General features: G+C 46.8%; 1 protein-coding gene across 1 annotated transcript in view; it reads right to left on the bottom strand.

Annotated features, from left to right (window-relative positions):
- LOC144770926 (uncharacterized) overlaps positions 1 to 26,749 on the bottom strand; it is a 66,693-nt gene extending 39,944 nt beyond the window's left edge. The window contains exons 1-2 of the mRNA XM_078655747.1: positions 26,577 to 26,749; positions 20,999 to 21,095 (exon numbers count right to left, since the gene is read on the bottom strand). Coding sequence (XP_078511873.1) covers positions 20,999 to 21,041 — 43 coding nt within the window. The 5' untranslated portion in view covers positions 21,042 to 21,095; positions 26,577 to 26,749. The remainder of the gene's footprint in view (positions 1 to 20,998; positions 21,096 to 26,576) is intronic.
- Between the last annotated feature and the right edge of the window lie 920 nt (positions 26,750 to 27,669).

Raw genomic sequence — 27,669 nt, 5'->3', positions numbered from 1 at the left:
TAAATTGTCGGACATCATCACCTTCCTTATCTTCATCAATGCCAAGAATTCTTAAATTATTTCTTCTTGCGCGGTTTTCTAAATCCGTAAGCTTCCACAAGATATCCTCCCGTTGCTCCTTGATCTCTATTGTCAGTCCCTTCTGGGCAACAACCGCATCTTCAAGGGCAGAGATCCGCTCCTCAGCTTCCCCAATCCTGGAAGCGATATCCGTACAGGTTTTTACCACCCTTCGTAAGGAGTTTTGCATTCTGCGACAGGCCCCTTGAGTACGCACATTTTCCTGCCGTGTTTGCTCCCTATGCAAGTCAAGTCAAGTCAAATTATGCTTTATTCGAGATTTCACTCATAAAAGCAAGAACATTTTATATTTAAAATTACAATTAAAATTACAATCAATTATGTTAAAAACTAAAGCATAACATTTACAGTTATTGACTCGATATACAATTCCAGTTTGAAAGATTTCATACAATGCAAACTAGGCCAGTTTTTAATAAGAATATATAAAAGAAGTTTAAAAAATACCTAGATATAACAAATTTGTAGTAAAAGCTTGAAGAAAACATGCAAACAATTTACCCAGACGGAGAATAGTCAAGTGACTAGCAGTCTCCGTCTGATCGACCATGCCCATCCAAGGTATTTGGCAGTGGCTATTGATATCCATATCTCGCTGCTAGTACATATAATACGCAAGGCAACTGTACTACTGGTTGTCCCTAAATTCTTGCACATCGGTTTTAACCATACGCGTCTTGGGTCCGAATAGACTGTACAAGAAAATAAAAAAATGCCCCATTGTTTCTTTAGTGGACCCACAAGCAGGGCAACTGTCGCTCAGCCCGCCTTCCCATTTAGCGGTCAAAAATCTAAGGGGGAGCGAACCTGCTCTCAATTGAAAAATAAGTTTTCTATCACCAGGTCTAGTTACAATATCCCAATAGGGTTCCAGAGAAGGGTACAACTTAGCCTCTGAGAATCCTTGAGTCATAGATCCTGTGCTAGAGCTACTCCAACCCCGGGAGGCTACCTTTTCCCAATAAATTACTTTTAGAGCACTTTTAGTAGGGAATGTCGCTCCCGCTGGGTCTGTCCAAAGCGAACTCATTCCAAGCTCAATCCAAATTGCTTTTAACGAATTGAGCCACCCATTTTTATGGAATATATCCGCTTTAATGATATATAAAAACCCCTCAGCATAATGGGAAAGCTCAGGCGTGGTCCAGAGCCGTCTCCAAAACAGAATCGGTCGTAGCCTGACCAAATCTGTAACTGCTTTTCTGCCCAGATCGTACCTAAGGGGCAGCAAGGGAGTACTTTTAGGGACACCAGTTATTGTCCGGAAAAACTTATTTTCCGAAATTTGTAGGGCAGCTACATTCTCGAACCCCCATAGCTCCCTATGCATCACGATAGTTTGGTAGATTGTTTAAAGAGTCATTTCATCTGGAGTTTCCATTGCAGTAGATAAGAAGTTGCCAGGTGTATGTTCGATATTTGCGATAGATTGGTCTAGAGATGTAAGCTGTGAGTCCACCTCAGTTGGAGCTGTAGACGGAGCTGTAGATCTAGGAGCTTTGTGGACAGTACTGGAGGCACCAGCTGCCCTCTCATCCTTAGAAGCCTCACTAAGACGCCAATCCCCAGATTCACTATCGTAATCGGACCATTCCAGCTCTACTTCATCATCAACCGATGAGCTGTCTGACAGAGTAGAATTTGTCAGTAACTTCGGTACACTCCGACTCCCTTGCATCCACAGCAACATCTGTAGATGGGACCGCAAGGTTAGTACTGTGCGAGAGAGCAGCAGTTGACTGCGGAATAGCATGAACTACATCACCCAGCATGCATTGCGAGGGAGAAGTAACCTCAGTCCCGGAGCCGTCAACAGATACTTGTACAAATGAAGTCCCCCAGGGTCCCATCACTACTAGCAAAATCCCCATTATCAGGTATCCTATCAGCTAGACCTGGTGATAGTGATGGTAATGGTGATGAATGGCTTGTAAGAAGATCAGAACAAGCTACATTTTTTAAGGTGTCAGAACTATTAAGACCCAGCGCAGCTTTGGCCTTTAAATCAGATATTGCTTGTACAGACTGTAATGATGGTGTTGATTGTGATACCAAAGGAATAGGGGCCAGTGCCGCCTCCTTACCGGCAACAGCTTTTGCATTTTTGGGGAGTCCCACTGCTTCTCCAGGCTTTTCAGATTTCCACTGGCACCAAGAGCTTGTTCCTTAGGATTTCGCCAGTTAAACAAATCTGGTAATGTCTGCCCTTTCCTTGATGTTGAGGAAGCAATGGACGTTAGTTTCGATGCAGTCAACTTTCCATTCCACCACCGGAGGGGCCAGGTGTTCTTTCCCCTCAGCATCGGGAACGTTTCTTGTGGAGCCACGAGTTTGAGACAACCGTGGCTCCTTTCACTGGCGGCTTCGGAGGCATAGTCAGAGATGCAGGACAACAACTGTAGCCCGGCCACGAGTTGCTCCGGCAGTTGCAACAGAGCGGAGCTGAAGCCAGGGCTGAATGATGGCGAGAGCGGGAGTGAACAGGAGCACGCCAAATGGAGAACAGCTTAGCGGTAAGACCCGCATGGGCAGATTCAATCCGGGAGACAAACGCCATACAGGAGAGCTCAATTATGTTAACGAACGCCGGGATAGGGACCCGCAGGGGGAGAGATGAAATCCAGGCGGACCCAGCACCAGCCTACTCGGCCGTGTTCACGGCCACCATATTGCACCGTGGCTCCCTCCTTAACGTGCATTGTTAATTCCTTTCTAGAGGTGGGGGGGGAAGTGACCCCCTCCATGTCGGAGGCTGCTATCACAGTCATTCCCAAACCCGGGAAGGACCCCGCAGATGATCGTATCGTCCGATCTCGCTCATTAACATTGATGCCAAGCTCTTCACCAGCATCTTAGCCATACACCTCAGCCCGTTGATGGACGGCATCATAGATCCGGACCAAGCGGATTTTATTCTGACGGGACGGGGGGGGGGGGGGACAACACAGATTTCTGCACCTCATGGATTTAGTTCAACGTTCTTGTGCGCAGGCCCTCTTCTTATCCATTGTGTAACAATTAAAAGTCCTTGAATCCAGTATAATTAGGCTTTCCTGTTTTTAGTTTCTATTTTTGGTAAATTCTGGTGGTGTTTTTTCAGTGTTTTCAAGTGATTTAAATACCTCAAATAAACAGTGCTTTTCAGTGGTTACTCATTTTCGCGCCATAAAAAACTGAAACAGTGTTTTACCGGTGTTTATGGAACGCTTTGCTTTTTGGATTCGCACGTTTTGTGACTCTCCAGGTATGGGTAATTTATGGGAGATTTCTGGGGGTGTTGGGTGTTGTAGGCAAGGCAGGCAGTTCTCATAGTTCATTTAGAATCCATGTGGTGTCAGTTGAAGAAAGTTAGAGCTGGGTGACATGTTCATTGTTTTGTTAAATTCTTGCCAAAGCAGTATCACAATGATTACTAAAACATGATTTGTAAAACAATGATAAATAATGATAACTGCTTTGCTATTTCAGCAATCACATTTTGTAACCTAGTTTACTGGGGTCATTTCTTGTGTGCTTAGCATTTTCATATAAGCATATTCAGATCCATGCACGAAAATGATGAGAATTAGTATATTTGCGCAATAGGTCTCTCAAAGATGTGGTTTTCGACGAGTGCAAATATATTAAGTGACTTTTTTTAGAGTGGGTTGCGGAGAAAAGGTTAGACCATCAGGCATCAAAGCGAATCACAGTGGAAAACGGCTGTTTCTGAATTCGATGTATCACTGCAATTGCTCTTTCTTCTAAAGGTTTTGCACTGCATATTACAGTATTTACTATGATGTTATTGCTCCAAGTAAAACTTGCAAGAAAACTATGAAACTGAGATTCAAAGTGCATTATAACATCTGGAACGAAATGAGAAAGACAGCTGCTGGAACTTAATCTGTTGTAAAATACAAACATTAAACAACATCGTATGGTGGTGCTTGTATGCCCTTTGCAGGAGCTCTACGAAGGGTGCAAGAACAAAGACTTGCGCGTGCCGCCTCTTTTCCCGGTGCCCACCCTTAAGTTAACCAGGCAGGGTGCCTGGTGTTGCTCTGGCCTGCACACTCCTTTATTAATGTCCTGCCTACTTGCAAGAACAACAAAGCCTCATTAAGCTTGCAATGACTTGACTCACCGGAAACCGTGAAATTCATCTGCATTGAGAACATTGCCCCAGCAGGGTAAGTGGCAGGCCCTGTGAGGTGGAAACTCGCAACAACGGAAACAGCAGCACACAGCACCCTGATCACCAACATACATTACAGATGGCAAGCGCTTATAGAACTAACCTTGCAGTCTGAAATAGAACTGATTGCACTTCATGACCTATGTGGTCAAAGGACACAGGAACCAGAATTAGCGCGACTGGGCTATTATACTAGGGGCTCTACGAAGGGTGCAAGAACAAAAACTCGTTAAGTCTTTTTAAAGACCTGTGAATTACTTGGGTGCGGCCGAATGCAGACAAATGGCAGACCACAACAGCTCCTCTCCCCCACGTTAGCCAGGCAGGGGGCCTGGTGTTGCTCTGGCTCTTCCCTGCTCACGGGCCGCATAACGCATATTTTGAAATATTTAAGCACACACAATCAACAAACTTGCGTGTTCCGCCGCATATTACTTGTATTCTTCCTCTAAAGTTGGCACACATACTACTCCCTCAAGATTCCCTCATCCACCCGGCGCCATCTCCCCTTTCAGGTGCACCAAATATTGAATGTTCCAATCTGTTGGTGGCCCTAGACTCTTTGAATGAAGTCCCTGAATGCACTGAACCAATTGGGACTGATTGCTACGAGGGTCAGCCCGAATCAAATACCGAATTAAATTTTGCTAAGGGGCAACATTTTGAGCTTATGTCAGTGTATGGGAAGATTGGCTAAAACTTGGAATGAAAAACCGGACAGAGGGCGACAGATCTCCTGGTTGTCCCTAAGCGCAACACCTGCAATGAGAATCCTAGAAATGATAACTGTGGTGGGAATAAATAATGAATTTCACAACAACCATCGTGATATGATTCTGCTGTGGCAGAAGACCCCCCCCCCCCCCTGAATTTCTACACACACGCAACAAACTTGCAGGTGCCGCCGCTCTCCCCCCGGTGCCCACCCTCACGTTAGGCAGACAGGGGGCCTGGTGTTGCTCTGGCTCTTCCCTGCTCACGGGTCGCATCACGCACATTTAGAAAAATATAAGCACACACATTTAGAAATATTTCAGCACACACATGCAACAAACTTGCACGTGCCGCCTCTCACCCCGGTGCCCTCCCTCACGTTAGGCAGGCAGGGGGTCCGGTGTTGCTCTGGCCCTTCCCTGCTCACGCAAGCGAGAATTATGTTTTCTCGTCTACAGACCGTGCATTTATAAAAACTATGGAAAATAAGGCATTGAACTTGTCGTGTTTTGGTGTTAACTTGCAATTGATATTACATCACTTCTTAGAATTGGAATGTTTACTATTTGCTCAGAATTAATAAGTAAAATACAAAAACGAAGTCGAAGTCCTGCGTGCCTGATCTTTACACTACATCTGAAGCTTCGGGAGAAGCCCTCCAAGTCTGGAGTTATAGTGACTACTGCAGCAGCTGATAAAGGCTGGTGCGGATGTTGGTGGTTGTCAACTATCATCTGTTTTACATCATTGATTAGATACTGCACCAAGGAATGCCCAGATGCACAGAGGGATTGATTGCCTGTGCTGTTTAGCAGCGTCAGTAGTATCAGGCTGGCAACTAGAGCCAAATTCGGGGGAGGGGTGAAAATATTTCAGGGGGGGGGGGGGGGGGCTAATTCTTCCAACCATAGACAGAGTGGCTGTAAGAAGGGGTGAACACACAACAAGAGCCTCATGTACAAGTAAATGGTCTTTTAAAGACCTGTTAAGTACTCGGGGGCGGCTGCAATTAGATGCTTGCCAGCCCGCGAAGCTGTCTCCGCCCGGGCTAACACACGAGACGGGGGGGGAGGGGGGGGGGGGGGGGGAGGTGGAGGAGAGGGACTGTAGCATCCAGTGAGCCCAATGGGTGTTGCACGCCTGAGTAGTTGTGCAGTGTGCTTGTGTTTATTGCGCCCCTGGTTAATGTGGATATTTCTCACTAAGGGCCTTGTACCTAATGTAATGTTTAAGTAGGGCATTAATCTACTCATTTGCACTAGATGGACGATAAAGCCAGGGAAACCTTGAATCAATGCAGGCCACGGTGCGCACCAATTGACATTTGCACTTACAGTAGATCGCTTTTACAATTCTCCCACGGAGCAGGAATGTTGTTGCTCTTGCCCTTCCCTACTCGCAGGCCGCATCACGCACATTTAGAATAAGCACACCCAAACAAAAAACATGAACGTGCCGCTGCTCTCCCCGGTGCCCACCCTCACGTTAGCCAGGCAGGGGGCCTGGTGCTGCTCTGGCCGTACATTTAGAAAAATGTAAGCACACACATTTAGAAATATTTAAGCACATACATGCAATAAACTTGCACATGCCGTTTCTCTCCCCGGTGCCCTTCCTCACGTTAGGCAAGCAGGGGGCCTGGTGTTCCTCTGGCCCATCCCTGCTCATGGGTCGCATCACGCACATTTAGAAAATTATAAGCACACACACGCAACAAACTTTCGTCCCTGGTAGTAAGCTTAAATAGAAAATTGGAAAGAATAAAGGATCAGGTGTCCCTTGAGTACTCTAAACAATCCCCCTCCTTACACCTGGGTGCCCCTGAGAAAAACACAGCCCACATAGGAAACATTATCCTCGCTAGAGATGTGGAGGATTGCACTAGCACAGAGGGCAGCAGATTTCCCTTGGATGGTAACGAGGCCTTGGAACACCGGCGGTCATTGTCTGGTCGTAGTCTCGTCATCGTGGTTGCCTGAAGTGTAGCGAGGTGTGTGGGGCCAGACAAACTCCGGCCAGTATTTTAAATGGGACCTGGCCACAACCGCAAACCAATGTGTGTCCCCAAATTTAATCGGGGTGATGCACGGTCCGAGTTGCTTTCCTTCTCGGGCTTAAATTGCAGTTCGGTCTGCAACGCTGTAGCTTCATCATGTGGCCAAGTGGTGCAACAGCAATGAAAATCAGTGACACTCGGTTTAAACGGTGTCAGCTGATTTTCATTCGGTAGTGTAGTTTCGAACAGAGTCGGTTTAAACCGAAATCCGGACAGCCTAAGTATAATATAATAGGTTTGATTTATTGTAGCTTAGATCCAGGTTAAGTTAATAATAAAGAGATATATAGATGTAATAGTAACCCCACCAGGAGCAGTTAGACGCGGAAAAGGCCTTCGATCGCGTCGATTGGACATATCTGTTTGCTGTATTGAAAGCCTTCGGCCTGGGGGATAACTTTGTGCGATGGGTTCGCTGCCTGTATGCGGCTCCGAAGGCAGCGGTTCGAGTAAATGGGTGCAAGTCTGCTCTTTTCCCTATCACTAGAGGTACGAGGCAGGGGTGCCCCTTGTCCCCGCTGCTTTTTTGCGCTCTATATGGAGGCCATTGCTCAGCGGGTGCGGTCCAACGGGGGCGTCGCAGGGATTTGGTTTGGTGCAGATATACATAAAATCAGTTTGTACGCGGATGACGTGATTCTTTCGCTTACGCAACCCCATTTTGCGGCACCGGTCGGCAGAACTGCGCGAGTTTAGTAGAGTAGCGGGATTTAAAGTCAATTTCTTCTAATCGCAGATACTTAATGTGTCGGTCCCGGCAGCTGATGTACTGGATCTGCAGCAGGACTTTGACTTCCAGTGGGTTCCCTCCGACATCCCGTACCTGGGAATCCGCCTTGTCCCTACAACAGCACAGACAGCTTCCATTAACTAAAGGCTGTTAGTGGATCTGACAGCTAAATCGCTGTCCAAATGGTCCCGTCTTCACCTGGCTTGGTTCGGTAGACTGGCGGCAGTTAAAATGACGGTACTCCCGAACATCTTATACCTCTTTCAGATGCTCCCACTGTGTTCTCCGCCGGGTTCCATCCAGAAGCTACAAGGGCTTATTAATAAGTTTTTGTAGAATCATAAACATCCACGGCTTGCTTTATCACCGATTACAGCCCCCAAGGCCAGCGGTGGGATGGGTTTCCCCTTGCTGAAGGCGTACTTTCAGGTGGCCTGCCTGCGATACATCCTTGAATGGAATATGCCATGGTCCAGTAAGCACTGGAACTTTATGGACCAGACGGTGGCGGGGTGCAATATTTGGCACGAGCTGTGGCTTCCTCGGAAACAGAGCGTGGGGTCTCTACTCTTCCCCTGTGACATCGCCGACTTTGAAGGTATGAGACCAACTGGCGCAGCGTAAAGGTTGGACTACTTTCCCGTCCCCTATGACGCCCATCGTAGATAATCCAGACTTCCCACCGGGCTGTGCGTCCCCGATCTTCCAGTGCTGGAGGGAGGGAGATGGGGTGCAAGAGAGTGGGCTCCCTCTTTGATCTTGATGGCCTCATTCCGTTCCCCCTGCTTCGCCGGGACTATTTCTCTCTTTTAGAGTCCGATGCATTTCCTTATACGCAGGTAGCGCATTGGGTTACTCAGCCTCCTAACATTGCCGATATGTCCCGTCCTCTGACAGCCTTCGAAAGGTGGGTGGTCTGCAAGAAAGATGATCGCAAACTTATATCTGACTTGTATGCGATGATCATAGCGCGCCCCAAAGCTTCACGTACAAAAGCGCAGGTTCGTTCGTTGGGAGATGGAGCTGGGACGTCCGCTGTCACGTAAGGAGTGGGAGCAGGTGTTCTACCGTGCACACCACATCACTGCCAACGTAGCAGGTACAGTCAGGTTATAAGGCAGTTACCTATTGGTATTATACTCCGGCTCGCATTAAGTCTTGGGATCAGAAACACTCAGGCCTGTGTTGGAGGGGGTGTGGTTTCCTGGGCACCTTGACACACCGTCTGTGGCACGGCCCGAAACTAGAGCGGTACTGGAAGGCGTTCCTTGATGACCTGGATGATGCATTTCGTATCACGTTCCCTTGAGCTCCTGAACATGTCACGATTTAGTCCTACTCCCCCACTTGTAACAGGGGAAGGGAATCCAGAAGCTACTACCAGCGACACGGGTGGCATCAATGAGTGGTCATTTGCACCACAGTGCCACTCTACTTACCAACTAGAGTGAACACAGTTTACAATTTGGTCCTACTCCCCCTACTTGTAATACGGGAAGGGTACCAGTGACACGGGTGGTGATAGAGACCTGGAGAGCCATTAGATGTATGAAGTGGACACGGAAGACCCTGCTCAGGGGGGACAGGTCTATGCAAATTGAGGAAGCTCAGATGGTTTCAGTTGTGGGGCTTGCTGGGAATCTCCTTGGTGGGGGACCTCCTGGGGGTGGTGGTCTAATGTCCATCACCTCACTTCAAAGAGAGTATAGTATGAGTTCCAAACAATGTAGGAAATATGTCCAGTTGAACCATACTTGACAGGCAGAATGTATAGGAGAGTTAGCTCGGCCAGAGTACGCCCCCTTGAGGGCAGACTGCTCCTTGGGGATCTATCTTTGAAGGCTATTTCCCTTAACTTCAAAACGATCAATAAAAACATGCAGGAATATTAGGAAATGGCAAGCTTGTGTTGATGTACCTCCGTCCAGTGAGTGGTACAGAGACCCGAGAAGACTTAAGGTAGCATTCTCAGCACCACCAAAAAGTCTTGTTGCTCTCTGATGAAGGAATTAATCCAGAAACACATGTCTAGAGTAACACAGCAAAAGCTGCACCAACAAGGGTGAAAAATGTAAGCCGACAACTGAATTAAGTGTTCTAATGCACTGCATTTACTATGGTGCAGTGGGACCAATTTGAGTGCTAGGATGTGAGGCAGTGTGCTCCCACTCAATTTACTGTTCTCACACCTATCTAAAACAATTTGGGAAAAGTGTTGGAAACTAAAAGGAGTGACATTTATTATTCCCACTCCCACCTAACCCAATTAGGAAAAGATGTTGGACACTAAAGGTGTGACATTTACTATTCCAATCCAACCCAAAACAATTGGGAATGTGTTGAACACTAACGGAGTAAACTTTACTATTTGCACCACGATCCAAAACCTGTTATGCAAGATGCTGTTGTATAGCTTTTTAGGACCCTATTGTAATTTTCCAGATTCATGCTTTTATATAGGTATAAATCACCTTGTCCTTGTATAGGTTTAGAAATCATAACCATATTTAGACATAGCCCATGCAGTCCAAATACAGGCATGGATACTTCCACTAGTTCTGAAAAGCCACCACGATTTCTTGGAAAACTCTGCTTCAGCAGTCAGGGACTTCCCCTTGCTTGAATATTGATTTGTCCAAGAACTCATTGAGTTTTCAAAGAACTGCCATTCTTTGATGACGTTATTATGTCCAACTTTACGTCAAACTCGGCACCTTCAAGGTATAAATATGCACACACTTGCCCTAGCAAACACACAGTGGTTTGGAGCAGTTCGACTATCTACTTGCCCGACGTAGCTCGCTACAGCAAGTGCCGAAGGAAGCCGACCCTCCAGCTGACGCACTGAGAGAGACGCTGTCTTTTCTCTTGTAGAGAAATCCAGCTTCAGTGTTTCCAAGCTCCCCTTGCGGGGTGTTGGGAAATCGAGTTCCGAGACAGAGAGATACCAGACCTCCTTCATTCTAAACCAAGGTACGGTGCTGATTAGACCCTAAGAGAAATCTTGGATAGATTATTGGCAAAGAATACTACACTTATGCTACACCTCACTTACTTCTTCCCTCGTACTAGACTTAGGTTAGGTACATTGGGGTAGGTGTATTTTAGAAGCACCAGTTGAGTACTTTTAGTCATTATATGCTCAATTTGGGGGCCTCGGCTAAGGGCCTGGGTAGACTGCAAATTCTACAGAATGCCGCAGCTAGGCTGACTCATGCAGCCAAGGAGAGCGCCTTCAAAGAAAGCACTTGACATGTTGCATTGGCTTCCGGTCAAAAAAAGAGTACTGTTTAAAACTTTGGTGATATGCCATCGGATAGTGTATGGCAAGTCCCCGGTATACTTAACAGATTTAGTCACCAAATACTCGCCCAGTAGGTGTCTCAGATCTAGCGGGATGGGGCAGCTGGTCATTCCGAAAATAAAGAGGGCGAAAATGGGTGGCCGTTCTTTTCGCTGTCTGGCTGCTCGCAATTGGAACAGACTACCCTATCTCTCTGAGGTTAGAGTGTTCCGAAACCAAAATCCGCAAGATATGGAAGATCTACCTGTTTGTGGCATAGTTCTCTAGTTTGTGGTCTGCTGCTGTGGCTCACCCAGCGCGGGGACACGCCGAGATGGCGTAACCAGGCACTTTACAAGCTGTATTATTATTATTATTCTTATTATTTATGTATGTATTTTATGGCTTAGAAACCATACCATGCTTTTACAGTATTATTTTATAATACTCTTCTTGCTGTACGTATTATACTTTGCAGCCAGTATTACGATTGTAGCAGTTCATTTCTTCTGCATGAGAAAGAAGACTGTTTAATAAATACTTTTATTGAAAACGCCCGTCTCTCTATTTCTCTGCACCTCTGATGAAACTAAGCATGCATGATTGACTGAGTAAAATATCTATCTATTGTTTCCACGACTCTGAAGATACATTTTATCTTGGGGAAACAAAGTTGTCATGTTTATGGCATCAGAAACTAATCCCTTCTTGTTTATTCGAGAAAGTTTCTAGTGACCTCTGAGCTAGCTGGCACTCACAATTAAGTCTAATATATTCGATAGAGACCTAGTCTCTATCGATAGAGACCTATAGTCTTACTATTTGTGCTGCCTGTATTAATTGTATTGTGCCTGATATTGTATTGTGCCTGATTGCGTCTTTATTTTCACCGCGTTTTCACACTCTCTGTGCCCCCAACCCGGTATCGCTTTTGGCTTACTGCCATTTTGCTCAGATTGTTGTTGTTGTCTTGCCTTCCCTCGCCGACTCTCCACCCCGCCTCCCAGCTGCTCCTCCCTCCCACAGATCGTCAGGCTCCGCTCTCCCGATAGCTCTCTGTGACCGTCCTGAACACTCAGAAGCGGTGGCTCCTCCTCACGCTGCTCCCTAACCTACAGGCCAGACGGGTATCGTTACCACTAGACCACCGCAGTGAAGACTCATAATATATTTATTTATTATTCACCCTCGTGCGCCAGGTCGCTTTAACTAATTAGCATATTACTGTAGCGCTAGTGTCCCATAGCGCGCTGCAACGCTCTTACTATTTGTGCTGCCTGTATTAATTGTATTGTGCCTGATATTGTATTGAGCCTGATTGTGTCTTTATTTTCACCGCGTTTTTTCACACTCTGTGCCCCCAACCCGGTATCGATTTTGGCTTACTGCCATTTTGCTCAGATTGTTGTTGTTGTCTTGCCTTCCCTCCCCGACTCTCCACCCCGCCTCCCAGCTGCTCCTCCCTCGCCCCTCACCTTCACTCCCCGCATATGACAGATGCATTTGCGCGCAGCGTTCACGCGCAGCGGTCACGCCCCATGCGCGCCGAAGGTGCGCCAAAGGTAAGCCCGTCTACGCCCGTCCGCGCCTGGACCGCGCTCAGCGCCAGACCCCCTGGCCCCGCAAACCGACCTCCTCCCGCATAACGTATGACGCCGCCACCCTCCTAGCCCTTAACCCCGGAAGCACACCACAATGCTTCGAAGCTGCCCCAGGACGTACCCACGGTCCCTTCGCCTGCCACTCCTGCAAATTCGCCTGCATCAAGACCCACACCAAATCCACTAACTCCAAACACAGCTCCGACTCTAACCACCTGAAATGCATCCTGCTGAACACCCGCTCGGTCCACAGACACGCCACTGAACTCTGGGACCTACTTGACACCGCTTCACCGGACATCGCCTTCCTTACAGAAACCTGGATGAACGCAGCATCAACACCCGACATCGCCATAGCCATCCCGGACGCTTACAAGATCATCAGAAAAGACCGCACCAACCAAACAGGAGGAGGCATCGCCATCGTCCATAAGAACACCATCAGAATCACGACCAGCTTCGACGATAACCTTACACCCACCGAACACCTCCACTTCCAGATCCACACCGACCCCAGGACCACACTTAGAGGCACCCTCATCTACAGACCACCAGGAACCCGTAAACAATTCAGCGAAGACATCACTGACTTCATCAGCCCACATGCCCTCGCTTCCGAGAACTACATTCTACTGGGAGACCTCAACTTCCACCTGGAAAAGAAAAACGACAGCAACACCACCACCCTTCTGGACAACCTGGCCAATCTCGGACTCAAACAACTTGTTGACACCCCTACCCATGTAGCCGGACATACGCTCGACCCAATATTCACCTCCAGCAAACACATCTCCTTCGATCGCATCACAGCTCTCCATTGGACGGACCATAGTTGTGTTCACTTCAGCTACAAAACTACCTCGACCCACAACCTATTCCACGAAGAAACTGGAACAAAATCACCACCGACCAACTCCTCACATCGCTCAACCAAAACCCTCCCGCCCTCTCATCGGACCCAGACCAAGCTGCAACCAAACTCAAACAATGGATCTCTCTCAGTGCTGAAGAATTAGCAACCTTGAAAAACCACCAAACCAAACAGGGTAGCAAAAAGGCCCCCTGGTTCAACGATGACCTTAAGAAATCCAAGAAACTATGCCGTACTCTCGAGAAAACATGGAGAAAAAAACCCAACCACTGACAACCTGACCTCCCTCAAGACAGCCACCCGCAAACACCACCAATTGATCCGATCCACCAAGAAATCAGCATTCAAGGATCGACTCGACAACAACGCCCATAACAGCAAGGAACTATTCAACAGCGTCAAAGAATTTACCAACCCCACCGCAGCTTCAAACGACATTACTCCTTCCCAAGACCTCTGCGATTCGCTATCATCCTTCTTCTACAACAAAATCGCCGATATACATAATAGCTTCGAGAACATCTCCAAAGAGCAGTCCACTCCACCCACCTCCGAACCTAAACCGCCCTCTAACAACCTTAGCGCCTGGAACCAAATCACCACTGAAGACACCATCCGCCTAATGAACTCCATCCATTCAGGCTCGCCAAGCGACCCCTGTCCCCACCACATCTCCAACAAAGCAGACTCCATCATCGCACCCCATCTCCGTGTTGTCATCAACTGCTCCTTCAACTCCGCTACCTTCCCAGACAGCTGGAAACACACCGAACTCAGCGCCCTCCTGAAGAAACCCACAGCAGACCCCTCCGAACTTAAGAACTACCGCCCCATCTCCCTCCTCCCATTCCCTGCCAAAGTCATTGAGAAAGCCGTCAATAGCCAGCTCGCCGCCTTCCTCGAATCCAACAACTCCCTCGACACCTCACAGTCCGGCTTTTGAGCCAAACACAGCACCGAAACCGCCCTCATTGCAGCAACAGACGACATCCGAACACTACTAGACAACGGAGAAACAGTTGCCCTCATCCTACTCGACCTCTCCGCCGCCTTCGACACAGTCTGTCATAGCACCCTCATACAACGCCTCAGCAACATCGGCATACAAGGAAAAGCCTTGGACTGGATCATCTCGTTCCTCGCCGGGAGAACCCAGAGAGTCCGACTTCCCCCATTCAAATCAGAGGCCACCGAAGTCATCTGCGGAGTACCACAAGGATCATCACTCAGTCCCACCCTCTTCAACGTTTACATGAGCCCACTCGCATCCATCGCGCGACAATACAACATCTCTTACGCTGACGACACCCAGCTGATCCTTTCCCTCACCAAAGACCCTAACACCGCCAAAACCAATCTTCACGAAGGCATGAAAGAAGTAGCCGAATGGATGAAAAACAGCCGCCTAAAACTTAACTCAGACAAAACGGAAGTCCTCATCCTAGGATCATCCCCCTCTGCCTGGGACGACTCATGGTGGCCATCGGCCCTGGGCACAGCACCCACTCCCACAGACCACGCACGTAACCTAGGCTTCATCCTAGACTCCTCCCTCTCGATGACCAGACAAGTCAACGCCGTCTCTTCCTCATGCTTCAACGTACTTCGTATGCTCAAAAAAAATCTTCCGTTGGATCCCCTCCGAGACAAGAAAGACTGTCACCCATGCACTGGTCACTAGCCGACTGGACTATGGAAACACCCTCTACGCCGGAATCACAGCCAAATTACAGAAAAAAACTCCAACGCATTCAAAACGCATCAGCCAGACTCATACTGGACATCCCTCGCCAAGATCACATTACCGCCCACCTAAAAGACCTTCACTGGCTTCCCGTCAACAAGAGAATAACGTTCCGTCTCCTCACCCACGCACACAAGTCCCTCTACAAACTAGGACCCGAATGCCTCAACACACGACTGTCCTTCTACACACCCACCCGCCAACTAAGATCCTCCAATCAAGCCCTCGCAGCAGTCCCGCGCATCCATAGATCCACCATGAGAGGAAGATCCTTCTCGGCGGCCAAGACCTGTAATTCTCTCCCCACTCACCTCCGCCTTACACAGAACCACATATCCTTCAGAAAGGAACTCAAAACCTGGCTTTTCGATAAATAATGCACCCCCTCCCCCAAGCGCCTTGAGACCCTCTGGGCGAGTAGTGCGCTATACAAATTCCTGAACTTGAACTAGTCGACCTAAGACCTACGTCACATCTATAGGATATATTATTCCAATGCGCAGAGCCTATTGGGAATATAGGAACTACACTACAATGCTACAAACAAACGATTTTATATACACAATCATTACTCCATACAAAAAATGTAGACTATATCAAATAAATTAAAACGTCATCTAAATAACTACTAACACTAACCAAAACTAAAAACATATATATTCATATTTAAACAGTAAATTGTTGACTAATTTTAAAACACTATTAATAATGTATTTTTTACATTTACTACCAGTTTTACACCTATAACAAGAAAACATAAAATCATAATAGAAATAAATGCTAATATTTGAAGTATTAATGTAAAAAAATATTTTACAATGACTATCATTTTATTTATTTTAGGTTTTTATAGAGCGCGTAGTCACCCAAAAAGTATCCCAGCGCTAAACCTCAGGCTCCTAAAGGTTGAAGGAGGGGGATGTCGACAACTTTAAGGGAAGAGTAGGGTTTTAAGGGACTTCCTGAATCGCAGAAGGTTTGGTTCCAATCTGAGACTCGGGGGGAGTGCGTTCAATTTTTTTGCTGTATTAACTGAGAAGCGGCGGCCACCTGCGCGGGCCTTCTTAACCCTGGGAATCATGATACGGTTTCCATGTTCTGACCGAAGCGCTCTCGTAGGTCTGTAGGGTGTGATCCAGGTGTTGAGGATAGGTGGGCCTGCGTTGTGCAGTGCCTTGTGGGCCAGACAAAGGGCCTTGAATGTTACTCTTTCCCTAATCGGGAGCCAGTGTAGTTTCCTCAGTGCAGGTTTGGCTGATGTTCTGGCTGGAGTATTCGTAAGTAGTCGGGCTGCGGCATTCTGGGTTTTTTGCAATGTTTGGAGAGTAGATTCCGGTGCTCCCAGGTAAATGGCGTTGCTGTAGTCCAGCCTGGCCAAAATTAGGCCTTGGATCAGCAGTAATCTGGACTGGAATGGGAGTAGGGAGAGCACCTTTCTGCATGATCTGAGTAGGCCATAGCAGATGCCGGCCGTTTTTCTTGCCTGTGTTCTGAAGGTGAGATCTGTCTCTAACCATACTCCCAGACTCTTAACTTCTGTCTTGGGGGTAGGGGGTTCACCCATACAGGCGGGCCAGATGTTTGGGGGAAGATTCATGGTTTTGTGACCTAGGAGTAGGATCTCCGTTTTTGACCCATTTAATTTTAGGGCTGAGTCACTCATCCATTGATGGATGTTGGAGAGGCAATCATAGAGATTGGAAGGCTGTAGCTTGGGGTGGGAGAGCGTCACCACCAGCTGAGTGTCGTCAGCATAGCGGACGATGGTGACTCCAAATGGTGAGACCAACTCCTCCAGTGGGGCCATGTACACGTTAAACAACGTGGGGCTTAGTGATGAGCCCTGTGGCACACCACACCGGAGGGGGATGAAGGGGGAGCGACTTTCACCTTCCCAGACTTGGAAGGCGTGTTGGGAAAGAAAGGACATGAGCCATTTCAGCGCTGTATCTTTCACTCCGATGTCATCTAGGCGTTGGGTTAGGACCTGGTGGCTGACAGTGTCGAAGGCCGCGCTCAAGTCTAGGAGGACCACTGCCACTGATCCTCCTGTATCGATAATTTCTCTGGTCTTCTCTACTGCTGCGAGGAGAGCGGTGTCAGTGTCGATGTCAAAGCCTGTCTGTGAGTTTTTGAATAGGTGGTTTGATTCTAGGAAGTATGACAGTTTTTTATTCGCTAGTTTCTCGGCGACCTTACCTATCCAGGGGAGGAGTGAGATTGGTCTGTAATTAGATAGGTCAGCAGGGTCCAGCGATGGTTTCTTGAGAAGCCCTTTTACAACTGCTTCCTTCCAGCTTAGAGGGACTTCTCCTTGGGCTAGGGAGATGTTAATGAGGGCAGTCAGCTGGGGCATTATGGTCCGGGTGATATCTTTAACGAACCGTATGGGGACTGGATCACTGGGGGCGCCACTCTTGATTGATGCAAATGTTGCTGCCACTTCCTCAGTAGTGACTGGGCCAAACGACGCTAGATAGGGCATATCGGGTTTCGCGGGGGGATTCCGTAGTGCGTGAGGTAGGTCCTTAACTTTCTCTGAGGTGTCGGGTTTAGCCGCAGGGAGGGAGGCGAGGATTTTTTTAATTTTTTCGTCGAAAAAGGTGGCTAGATTGACGCATTTTTCTTCTGCTGCTTTGGGGTCCATGGGTTTCTGCGGAGGGTCCGGGACATGGAGGAGCTCTTTAAGGATGGAGAAGGTCTCCTTAGCTGAGCAGGAGGCAGTCTTTATTTTTTCCTCGTAGAAAGCACTTTTCGCGTTGTGGAGCGCTTGTTTGTACGCTTTCATAGATAATTGATAAGCGTCTTTCTCCATCACCGACTTGTTTTTTCTCCAAGTGCGTTCTGTCTTTTTGCACTCTTTCCTTAAAGCGTTAAGGGATGGTGTGTACCATGGAGCAGGGTTGATCCTTTCGACGTGTTTAAGAGTGCTGGTTAGTGGGGCAAGGCTGTCCAGGGGGTGGGAGAGCCAACTGTTAAATTCTCTGTCAGCCGTGTTAGGGTCCGTGGAGAGAGGTCCGACGGATTCCAGTAACTTCGTTTCCCATTCCTCTGGGATTAGCTTATGCCACCGTCTACCTCGTATCCTGGTTTTCTGTTTAGGTGCTGGGGTGGTCTGGCGAAGCCAGTGCATAGGGACCAGCAGATGGTCTGTCCATGGGAGGGGGGTAGGATCTTGGGCTATGAGGTTCCTGATATTAGTAAAAATTGGGTCCAAAAGCTGGCCTTTCTCGTGGGTGGCTTTTGAGTTCAGGAGGTGGAGGTCGGCTGATGTAAGGTCTGCTAGTAGGTTAGCTGCGATATTATCCGCCGGGTCTAGGAAGTGCAGGTTAAGGTCCCCCAGGAGAAGGAAGTTGGAGGCTGTAATTGTTTTTAGTAGAATGTGATCCATCAGGGTGCAGGAAAAATCTCCTAGCGAACCTGGCGGTCGGTACACTAGTAGTCCCGATAGTGAGATAGTTGGCGAGATCTGGAAAGTGAAGTTACAGTTTTCGCAGTCTTTGACAGTTCCACATTCTATCCTACAGTTAAGATGGTCTTTGTAGAGTATGGCTAAGCCGCCACCTCTGCCGACCGGTCTGTTCAAGCAGCAGATTTGATAACCGGGTGGGACTGCATTGACCATATCGAAATCACTGTTAGGGGTCAGCCATGTCTCGGTCAGAAACAGTACGTCTAGCATAGAGTTTTGGGCGAGGATGTTTATTTCGTGAGCGTGTTTTACTAGGGACCTGCAGTTCAAAAGGCCGAAACGCAGCGCCTGACTACGTTCTGTTTACTCTGTCGTGTTACAAAGGATACATCCTGTAAAAGGGGTGTCTTCCTTGAGGATGAATTTACACTGGGGATGTTTGTTAGTGTTCCAGGCTCGAAGCGTATCTTGGGAGTAGAATATACGCTTTTGCGAGTTGGGCATAGTGTCTAGGCCTGAGGCCGTATGGGCCCGGACGGGCCCAGACGGACTTGCCTTTGGCGCGCCTTCGGCGCGCTGACGGCGCGCCCGCTGCGCGTCCGGTGATTGCACATTTTTTTAGGGGTGAGAAAGGGGCGTGTGGGCGTGGCCTAAGGGTAGGCGTGGCCTCGTTCCTCGCCGTCAATGGCGGCTGGATTGGATTGTTTGCGTGGTGTTCGCTACAGCGCTAATTCCGCTGTGCAGGCGAATCTCAGACAAGTTCTGGTGATGCCAGGGGGGTAAGTGCAAGTTTTAAAAACACAATTCAAGTATATCGTGACACAAGTGATACAATTTTAAAAAGTAGGTCCGCTCCCGGCTTTCCGCCTCAGGAGTATGCGAGGTTATCTGGTGTGGCGCGTTTTTACTCCGCGTTTTATACCAGATGGGCGTGTGGGCGTGGCCTAAGGGTAGGCGTGGCCTCGTTCCTCGCCGTCAATGGCGGCTGGATTGGATTGTTTGCGTGGTGTTCGCTACAGCGCTAATTCCGCTGTGCAGGCGAATCTCAGACAAGTTCTGGTGATGCCAGGGGGGTAAGTGCAAGTTTTAAAAACACAATTCAAGTATATCGTGACACAAGTGATACAATTTTAAAAAGTAGGTCCGCTCCCGGCTTTCCGCCTCAGGAGTATGCGAGGTTATTTTCAACAAAAAAATTCAAAACATTATATTAAAAAAATAATTACATGTTTAACAGTAGAAAAATAATTTACTTGATTACATTTGTTATATAAGTTACACTTAAATATTTATTCAAATATTTAAAAAGTAATTTTGCAGTTTATTATGCTTAACATCCATTTAAATTATTTATGGAAAGTGTTATTTTAACAACATTAATTTATACATTTTGCAAAATTCATTTGCATATCATTAAAATAATGAACATTAAATTCACAATAAAATATCAATTCTGTACATTGTTGTGGTACCATGGGTTTCTTCCCTGAGCCCTACCGTGTTTAACATGCACGTAACTCTTAACGCAATTAATTGAACGGGTCTTTTGTGTGTATTGCTAATGACACAGCCTAAACGGAGGCTGTAAGGGAATACGGATTGGGCAAGCAGCAATTTCGACTGCAGTTTCAGAATCCATGTCAAATGGTTGAACTGGACACTGAAAGGATAGGTAATGTTCCTCTCCCCTCTCCCAACAATCTGGCCCTCTTCATGGGGGTCGAACACTTTGGGCCACTGCCCAAGTTCCACCATAACTGTAAGGAATCTTGGGGTACCCTTTGAAGATGAGCCCCTTCATGGCCGCCAGTGGCGAGGGTAGGCCAATTCTGTTTGAGAACAGAGGTTCGTTGCATAGAGTGACTGCATGGATCTTGGTTTACGGGATGCAATTTTTGTGTGTCTGCGGATGCAGAAGCAGATGCCAGAACAGGGGCCTAGGTCCTATTGGTACAAAAATGACGTTCCTCACACAAATAGAGGCAGCAATGAGTGTGGTTACATGTTACAGAAGCAACAATCAATGGCATCTCATGCACAATAAGCAGCAGCATCAATGGTCTCTCAGGTCAAGTGGCATGTTTATGCTCAGGAGAGTAGCAGTGGACAATTGGGGATTTAATCACTCAGAGTGTTTACACGGTTTCTAAACAGAGATTACGACATTCACTGTCCATCTTTAGAAGCCTAACACCAAAGAAGGAGGTGTAGCTTTGCTAAAGTTAGAAGTTGCCCAACGACAGCCAGCCCAAGGGTAACTTTTCCAAGCTTGGAGGGGGTCACTTAATAATCAATCTCTGCACCTGAACAGCAAATATTTGCACCATACCTGGGCGGTGAACAATGTTGCTTTCTTCTCTGTCGCAACTCATCTTTGGTTTGTGTTCAAAATACCATCAAAATGGAGAAATGAAATGGCAGATGACCTGATGAAAATGAAAAGTGTGAAATATGAAAAGGTTGTTAATAAACATACAACTGACATTTATTCTTACAGAACATAATGCATTGGATTAAAATAAAGTGAATGTGTCTGTGTATACATGTCCTTTTTACTCATAAAAAGGAGATTGCACGCCCTGAAACCCATTAGCACTGGTACATCACTTCCAGAATATTGCTCTGGAAACCAACGTAAACGTTCTTAATAGAGACAGTCTCCACTTCCTTAGGGCAGGGCCTGTCTCAAGTGGGCACTGCCTTTCTATCTGGTGTATTTCAAGGCACTAACAGTACTCAATCAACTGGTGTTTATACTTTTTATTTTACATTTAAAGTATATCATATTCTACAACACCTCCTTAAATGCATGGTTCAGAAGAGTTTACTCATTACCCTCCATCAGTGTGAATAGGCACCCTACATTTGCAGGCCGGGTTAGATCTGATAGCCGATGGCCTGGAACCCTGGGATGCAAGGGGCAGACACAGATGACCTGCAACCCATTCTCTACTGGACACAGCACATTTATACAGGCATATCTAACTTTTGTGTGTCACTCAACAAGTTTGATCTATCATTCACGTGTCACCCAACACGTTTTTGAGGGGTATTACACCATATGAGTAGCAAAAGAGCAGTGTGATATTTGAAATATGTTTTTTTATTATGTACTCTGACCCCATATGGTGTGAGTAGGGTTCACATTTAACAGACAAATGAATGAATGGGGTCCAGAAAATCAAATAAATATAGCAAGAAACAAAGGAGAAATTAAAAAACAACTAACATATGTTGTCATGAAAGAGGAGAGGAGTGAGGCTGGATAGGAAAGGAGGAGCATGCAAAAGACAGCGAGTGAAAGGGGCCCACAATCATGGAGCTATGCCAGAGAATGATTCTGTCGCAGCCGAGTGAGGTTTGAATGTTTTAGCTTTCAGTCAAAGAACTTTGCAATGATTGCACCAACTTCGCAGATGTAAATCAATTCTTGCAGGTGTGCCATGAGAGACAGAATAATAGCAATATAAACCATGTGCCGTCCCAAGCATTGACATTACAGACACCAGGTCCAATTCACAAACAAATGAGTCAATCTACGCCTGTAGGGTTACAAAGTTGTTTGGTGTCACCTTACTCATTCTCGGAATTCACAAAAGATTTCCAGATTACGCAGCAGACAGGTTCTAGGGCATACTACTGGAAAACGTGTGAATTCCCATTTACTTGACATGCTGAAATATTTCCATACGCACAACAGTAAATGGTTTGCCCTCCTGTGGAAAGTAATTTTCCCAATTTTTTAAGCATGGACTTTGTAGCAGGTGTAAGTATTTCTCCAGACTATTGTTTTACCAAAACAAGTTTACTTGATACGAAATCAAAGATGGGCTTGTAGTTATCAAGCATCATCCATTAGTCTGTTGTCACATTTTTCTACTACCCACCACAGCAGGAGGAAGTGCGTCGGGTCAGTTTTGCCCAATTTCTTATTTTACTCCAAACTACAGAAATAACTGCACAAAGCCTATGCACATTGTTCACTTGGAATAAAAAAAAGTTCATTGTTCTTCTGTGATAAAGCAGATTCTTAGTGTGATATTTTATATCTTTATTTATATTAACTTAAAATACCGATTATTTTGTCTGCACTTTGGGCTTCATTTTAGGTCTGATTTCCCTGCACAGATAATATCAGTCCTTAGAAGGTCAAAAAAGAGCGTTTAGAAGTACCATAGAGAGGAGCGTAGCCTCCGCGCCATTGTTGGTTTACGCTGTACACCATTTGATTGGGCAGACGTGTGCTTCCACTGACAGTGCGATTGTACTGCACACATTACCATGGCAGGCACAGGTTGTGTGTTGATCGCCCCCTACTCTCCACCCCACTTCCTCTGGAAAACTGAGTGTAGACAGAGGATGTTCACTGTAATCAGTTTGACCCTTTAGAGAAGAGTTGACATCTGTTTTGTCAACTGCAATTCTGAACAGGTTTTTAATTTTATAACTGTAGGCATGATGGTTAGTTTGTGCACTATTCAGTAGGCCTGTGGTGGTTATGATCCAACGTTTGTGGAAAGGCCCAATGCTTAATTTGTGTATAAAAAAAATACATGCAGGGGCTCTCTTCAGAAGGCCACCTTCAGTCTGAATTGTCACACTTGTAGCAAAGTGATGGTTAGTGGTTGTGTAAGTAGAGTGGCAATGTGGGGTGCAAACTGAGGCGGCCTGTTTGGAGGGAAAGAGAAGTAGAGAGATCTGTTGGGGTTGACATTTTATTATCAGCCCACATTGGAGTCTTGTTGTGAGATATAATGAAACGGTCACATTGTATTGATAAACAAAATCCTTAACCTGCGGGCTGCAGACCCTCAGGGGTCCTCAACACACTCTTGAGGGGGTCTGAAAGCTACATTGCTTAGCGCTACCCCTAGCAGTCTAGGGAAAGTAGAGCCAAAGTTCAACAATAATATTTAATCAAAATTAAGTTATCCGAGTTGGTGAGAAACCGCATGTTCACATTTGTCTTATTTTGCTTTCCTAACAGCAGTTATTTTTTACCAGCACATTGTTTGCTTGAAGATTTTTTTTCATACTGTGCGTTAATATTGTGCTGTGGCCTCATGCCCTGTAGGTATCTGAGTCGAGATTGTGGGTGGGTGCTCCCAACAGGACATAACCGATTTGGAGTTGAGCCAGAAGGCAGTGCATGGTTCTCACAGTGCCTATAACTGTGTCATTAAGGTGTTTAGACTACATTGGCATCACTGCAGATTGCTCCGAACAAAGGTGGTAAGCGCCAAATATAATTTTATTGAAAGGGTGTGATGGCGTTACAAAGCTGCTGAAATATTAACAGACCCAAAGTGTTTATTATTCAATAGTCGTGTTCTGGTGTGTTATGTGCTGGGGACGGGGTGGTGAAGGGAGTGAGGTGACAAGAAGTATGAGCAGAAGGAGAGAGTGGAAATAATGTAAAAAAAGAAGGCGTTGATGTACGAAACAGGAAATTGAAGATTTCAGAATTATGTGGGGAGATAAAGTCTTGGGGTCTCTGATTTCCTGTAGAGATTTAGTAAGGTTCCTTATAAGTCAAAAGCTTAAGAACAACTGGGAAAGATATTTCAGACGTGCAGTGAATGGACTATACCAAAGTTCGCCTAATGGTCCAGTAATCTATGACAGATCTCTTCCTTTACTCCATGTTTGTTTGGCGAGGTTTGGTTTTTGGGCTGTATGGTGCTGGCCAACCCTCACAGCAGATATGAATTAAAGAGATACAAGTTGCAAGTTAACGTGCTCACACTAACCTTTCTCTTTCCCTGCTTCTCCTTCCTGCAAGGCATAGAACATGCGGTTGTTCCTCTCACCAGCATTCTACCTCACAGCTCTTCTATTTCCTAGTAAACAGTCTATATTAGGGATGCCTTGATTGTCAACCTCGTGTGAGTTGGGATGCAGCATCTCTCTGGGCTTTCACATCTTCTCCTTATCGCTCAGTAAAAGTGGAATGCTAAGTGTGCAGCAGTTCCTGGCCTTAAAGATATGGTTGCAGCAATTTGGATGTTTTTTATTTGAGTCGGAAACACTATAGTACAGGGTCCTAAAGCTTTAAAGTGATGGGCAGAGTTCCACGCTGTTTAGTCTCCAGCTCATAGAAAGAACTGAACTTTAAGAGTGCATTTACCCACACAAGTACAAAAGATCACCCTGTCTCACTGTTTGTTGCTAATACATTTTTTAGCCCTCGAGGCTTGTAAACCCCCATGGCGGGGCCCGCTTGAAATCGTTGTTTTTATTGGGCACAAAGCAGAAAACCGTTATGATTTGTGTTTTTCACGTAACTGTTGCATGCAACCTTTTAATCAACAGTACCATTGCACTCGTAGTGCAGTGTGCCATGTCATATTTTTTTCCTGATTTCTCACCTAACGATTAGCTAATGAATTAAATGTTAGGTTGAGGCCTTTTATTCAGCTCGCTCAGCAGCCTTGCTAGGGTCACACCCACACATCTCAGTAACCTTTCTGTGAAATAACTGCAATTCTGAGATTTTTTTAAACTTCCATTTCTCCTTCTTTTATATCCACAATAAATGCAAAATAGCTATTTTCGAGTGCTCTTGTAGAAACCCACAGCTGCTTATTCCTCACCCAAATGTCCACAAAAAACGTACGGCAAGAATGTAATTTAGCCAATGCAGTTTAGCTTTTCAATCCCGGGCGCCACAGCGCTCAGTATAATGTGCATTTTTTGCCACTTTTGTATAGTGCGTACTCGTCCCGAAGGTATTGAAGTATTTACATGAGCACCCGTTACATTACACGAGGTCACATTCATTTTTTCAAGGAAATTAAGTGATTGGCCCAGAATCACAGGACGGTGAGCCAACGCTGAGACTCGAGCCTGGTTCTCCAGATACACAAGTTGGCACACCCCGGCTGTGACGCCAAGCCTTGGGTAGAGGGAGGGTGAAGGCAGAAAGAAGGTTGTTGTGGGCTCGAGCTTCCACCAGGACCTCGAGCCGAGCCAGGCTTCAAGCCTCAATATCTGCACTTGATAACTGAAGGCCGAGATAGGTACTGGTCATGTGGCTGTGCTCATTAAAAGAAGACAAATACATGACCTTTATTAACACGTATTACGTAAGCAGGCCGACATACAAGGAACGGGAGGACACAACCAGCCTCGGAGTCTGTGTCCCCACAAACGCCGTGAGCATTCTAATGCTCCTTATGAAGACACAACACACATTCAATGCATTATGTGTGACACAGGCAAGCTCTGATAGGGCAGTGCCCACGTGCAGGGGATTACATGAATTAACGAGTGTAAGTATGTGTGTTATGTGTACACTGTATGAATGAGTGGATTGATGAATGTAACGTGTTGTTTAATGCCCTGTGTGAACCATGTGCACCAGTGGCAGAGGGGAAGGACAGCAATGCACCCCTGAGCAGAGTCTGACCGTGGCCCGGATCCTCGGAGCCGCCAGGGCCGGACTGAGGAGCTCCTCGGCTCCACCGCGGCGGCAGACACCGCTCTGCGTGGAATGGGGAATCACTCGAAGGGGTCGCTCCGGGGACCGAGGGCAGGGGGTCCATTTGTAGCAGAGCCTCGCACGAGCACACAGGGCTGCCTTCTATCAACAACCGCCACATGCCTTCTTACAGCAATTAGGACAAGGAAAAGCATGATTTTTTAATTATGTATTCTGTTCATGTACATTTCTACCATGATTTTTGCCGGTTATTGTAATACTGTTTGACATTTTATGTGCTTTTATGGCCATTGCATTTTTTTGTTCCGAATAAAGCCTAATGAAAAGAAAAAAAAAACAAGCACTGGCGCGGCTCACAGCGCCCCCTCCACGAGCAGGACCCGCTGGAGGCAGGCGAGAGCAGCGCCTCTTGGAGGGCCCTCGGGGGGCAGAGAGAGGAACACAAACGAAGCCCCCCCTATCTTACCTCTGGCCCCGAGGCACCGACGCTGGACGGGCCGGGTCAGTCCGAGCCCCCGAGGCGTCCTCCCTCGGTCAGGGGCGCCCCCAAATAATACCCGGAAAAACGTGCGAGGAGCGTTGACGCCCCCAGAGCGAGGATATATTCAGGTAGGGGATCAACCTGACTTCCGTATCCGGAAATCACGACGACTACTTCCGGCACACTGTTAAACTTCCGGAGGAACCGAGTGCGCATGTGCAGAGAAAAGATTGCGCTCGCGAGCCTGTATTGCGGTTAAGGAGGGAAGACTGAGCATGCGCAGGAAGCAGACACTGCTTGCCCAAGCGCATGGTCACGGAAGAAAAAGAATGCGCATGCGCAGAGGACAGATACTGCTCGATGGGACAACTTCAATGAGGGGTCAAGCATTTGGGATCTCATGTATTTTTTTTCTTTTTTTTCTTTTGTGCATTTTTATAAAGCGCGGACATTACCCAAAGGTGTCAGAGCTCTGTACAATAGAACCAGTTACGTTATGAGAGAAAAGTGTTACATAATAGAACATTGCAAAGAAAAACAGAAGACTTCAAATGAAGGGTACACAAACACAAAACCCAACACAGCACTGTGTGATGTTGGTGTTTTACCCCTTGAAAGAAGCAACAGGAATCGTTGTGTGGGCTGGAGATACTTTTATGGGTTAACTATACAATCACTGGAAGAGCGCCGGGCGACTGAGCTCCGATGCGCTCCGTGCCACTCTGTCCCGTTCTGTGGTGGGAACAGCTGCTCGCGCATGCGCATATCCATCGCGTTCTAGTTCGTACGTGCTACGTCATCCGCGCGCTACGAACTAGAACGCTAACACTACATATCTCCCCTTTTTTATACAATAATGAAATGCGAAGAAAGTCCAGTAGTCCTCTCATTCAAAGTCTCTGAGATGGGCTGGTCTAACGACTACCCTACCAGCACGCGTGCGTCTTACCGGTGTGGAGGGTTCAGGGGCACCAGGCGAGGGACTCGCTACCTCCTCTCTCCGTGGACCCGGTTAATTTCTCTTGGGCGTCATCTCCTTTCCTGCTGTTGCCTCCTCTACACTCGGCCTTTCTGGGTC

Source organism: Lissotriton helveticus, chromosome 7 (assembly GCF_964261635.1).
Source record: "Lissotriton helveticus chromosome 7, aLisHel1.1, whole genome shotgun sequence".
NCBI classification, from domain to species: domain Eukaryota; kingdom Metazoa; phylum Chordata; class Amphibia; order Caudata; family Salamandridae; genus Lissotriton; species Lissotriton helveticus.
The sequence above is the reverse complement of the archived record's forward strand: the minus strand, read 5'-3'. Positions and strand labels throughout refer to the sequence as shown.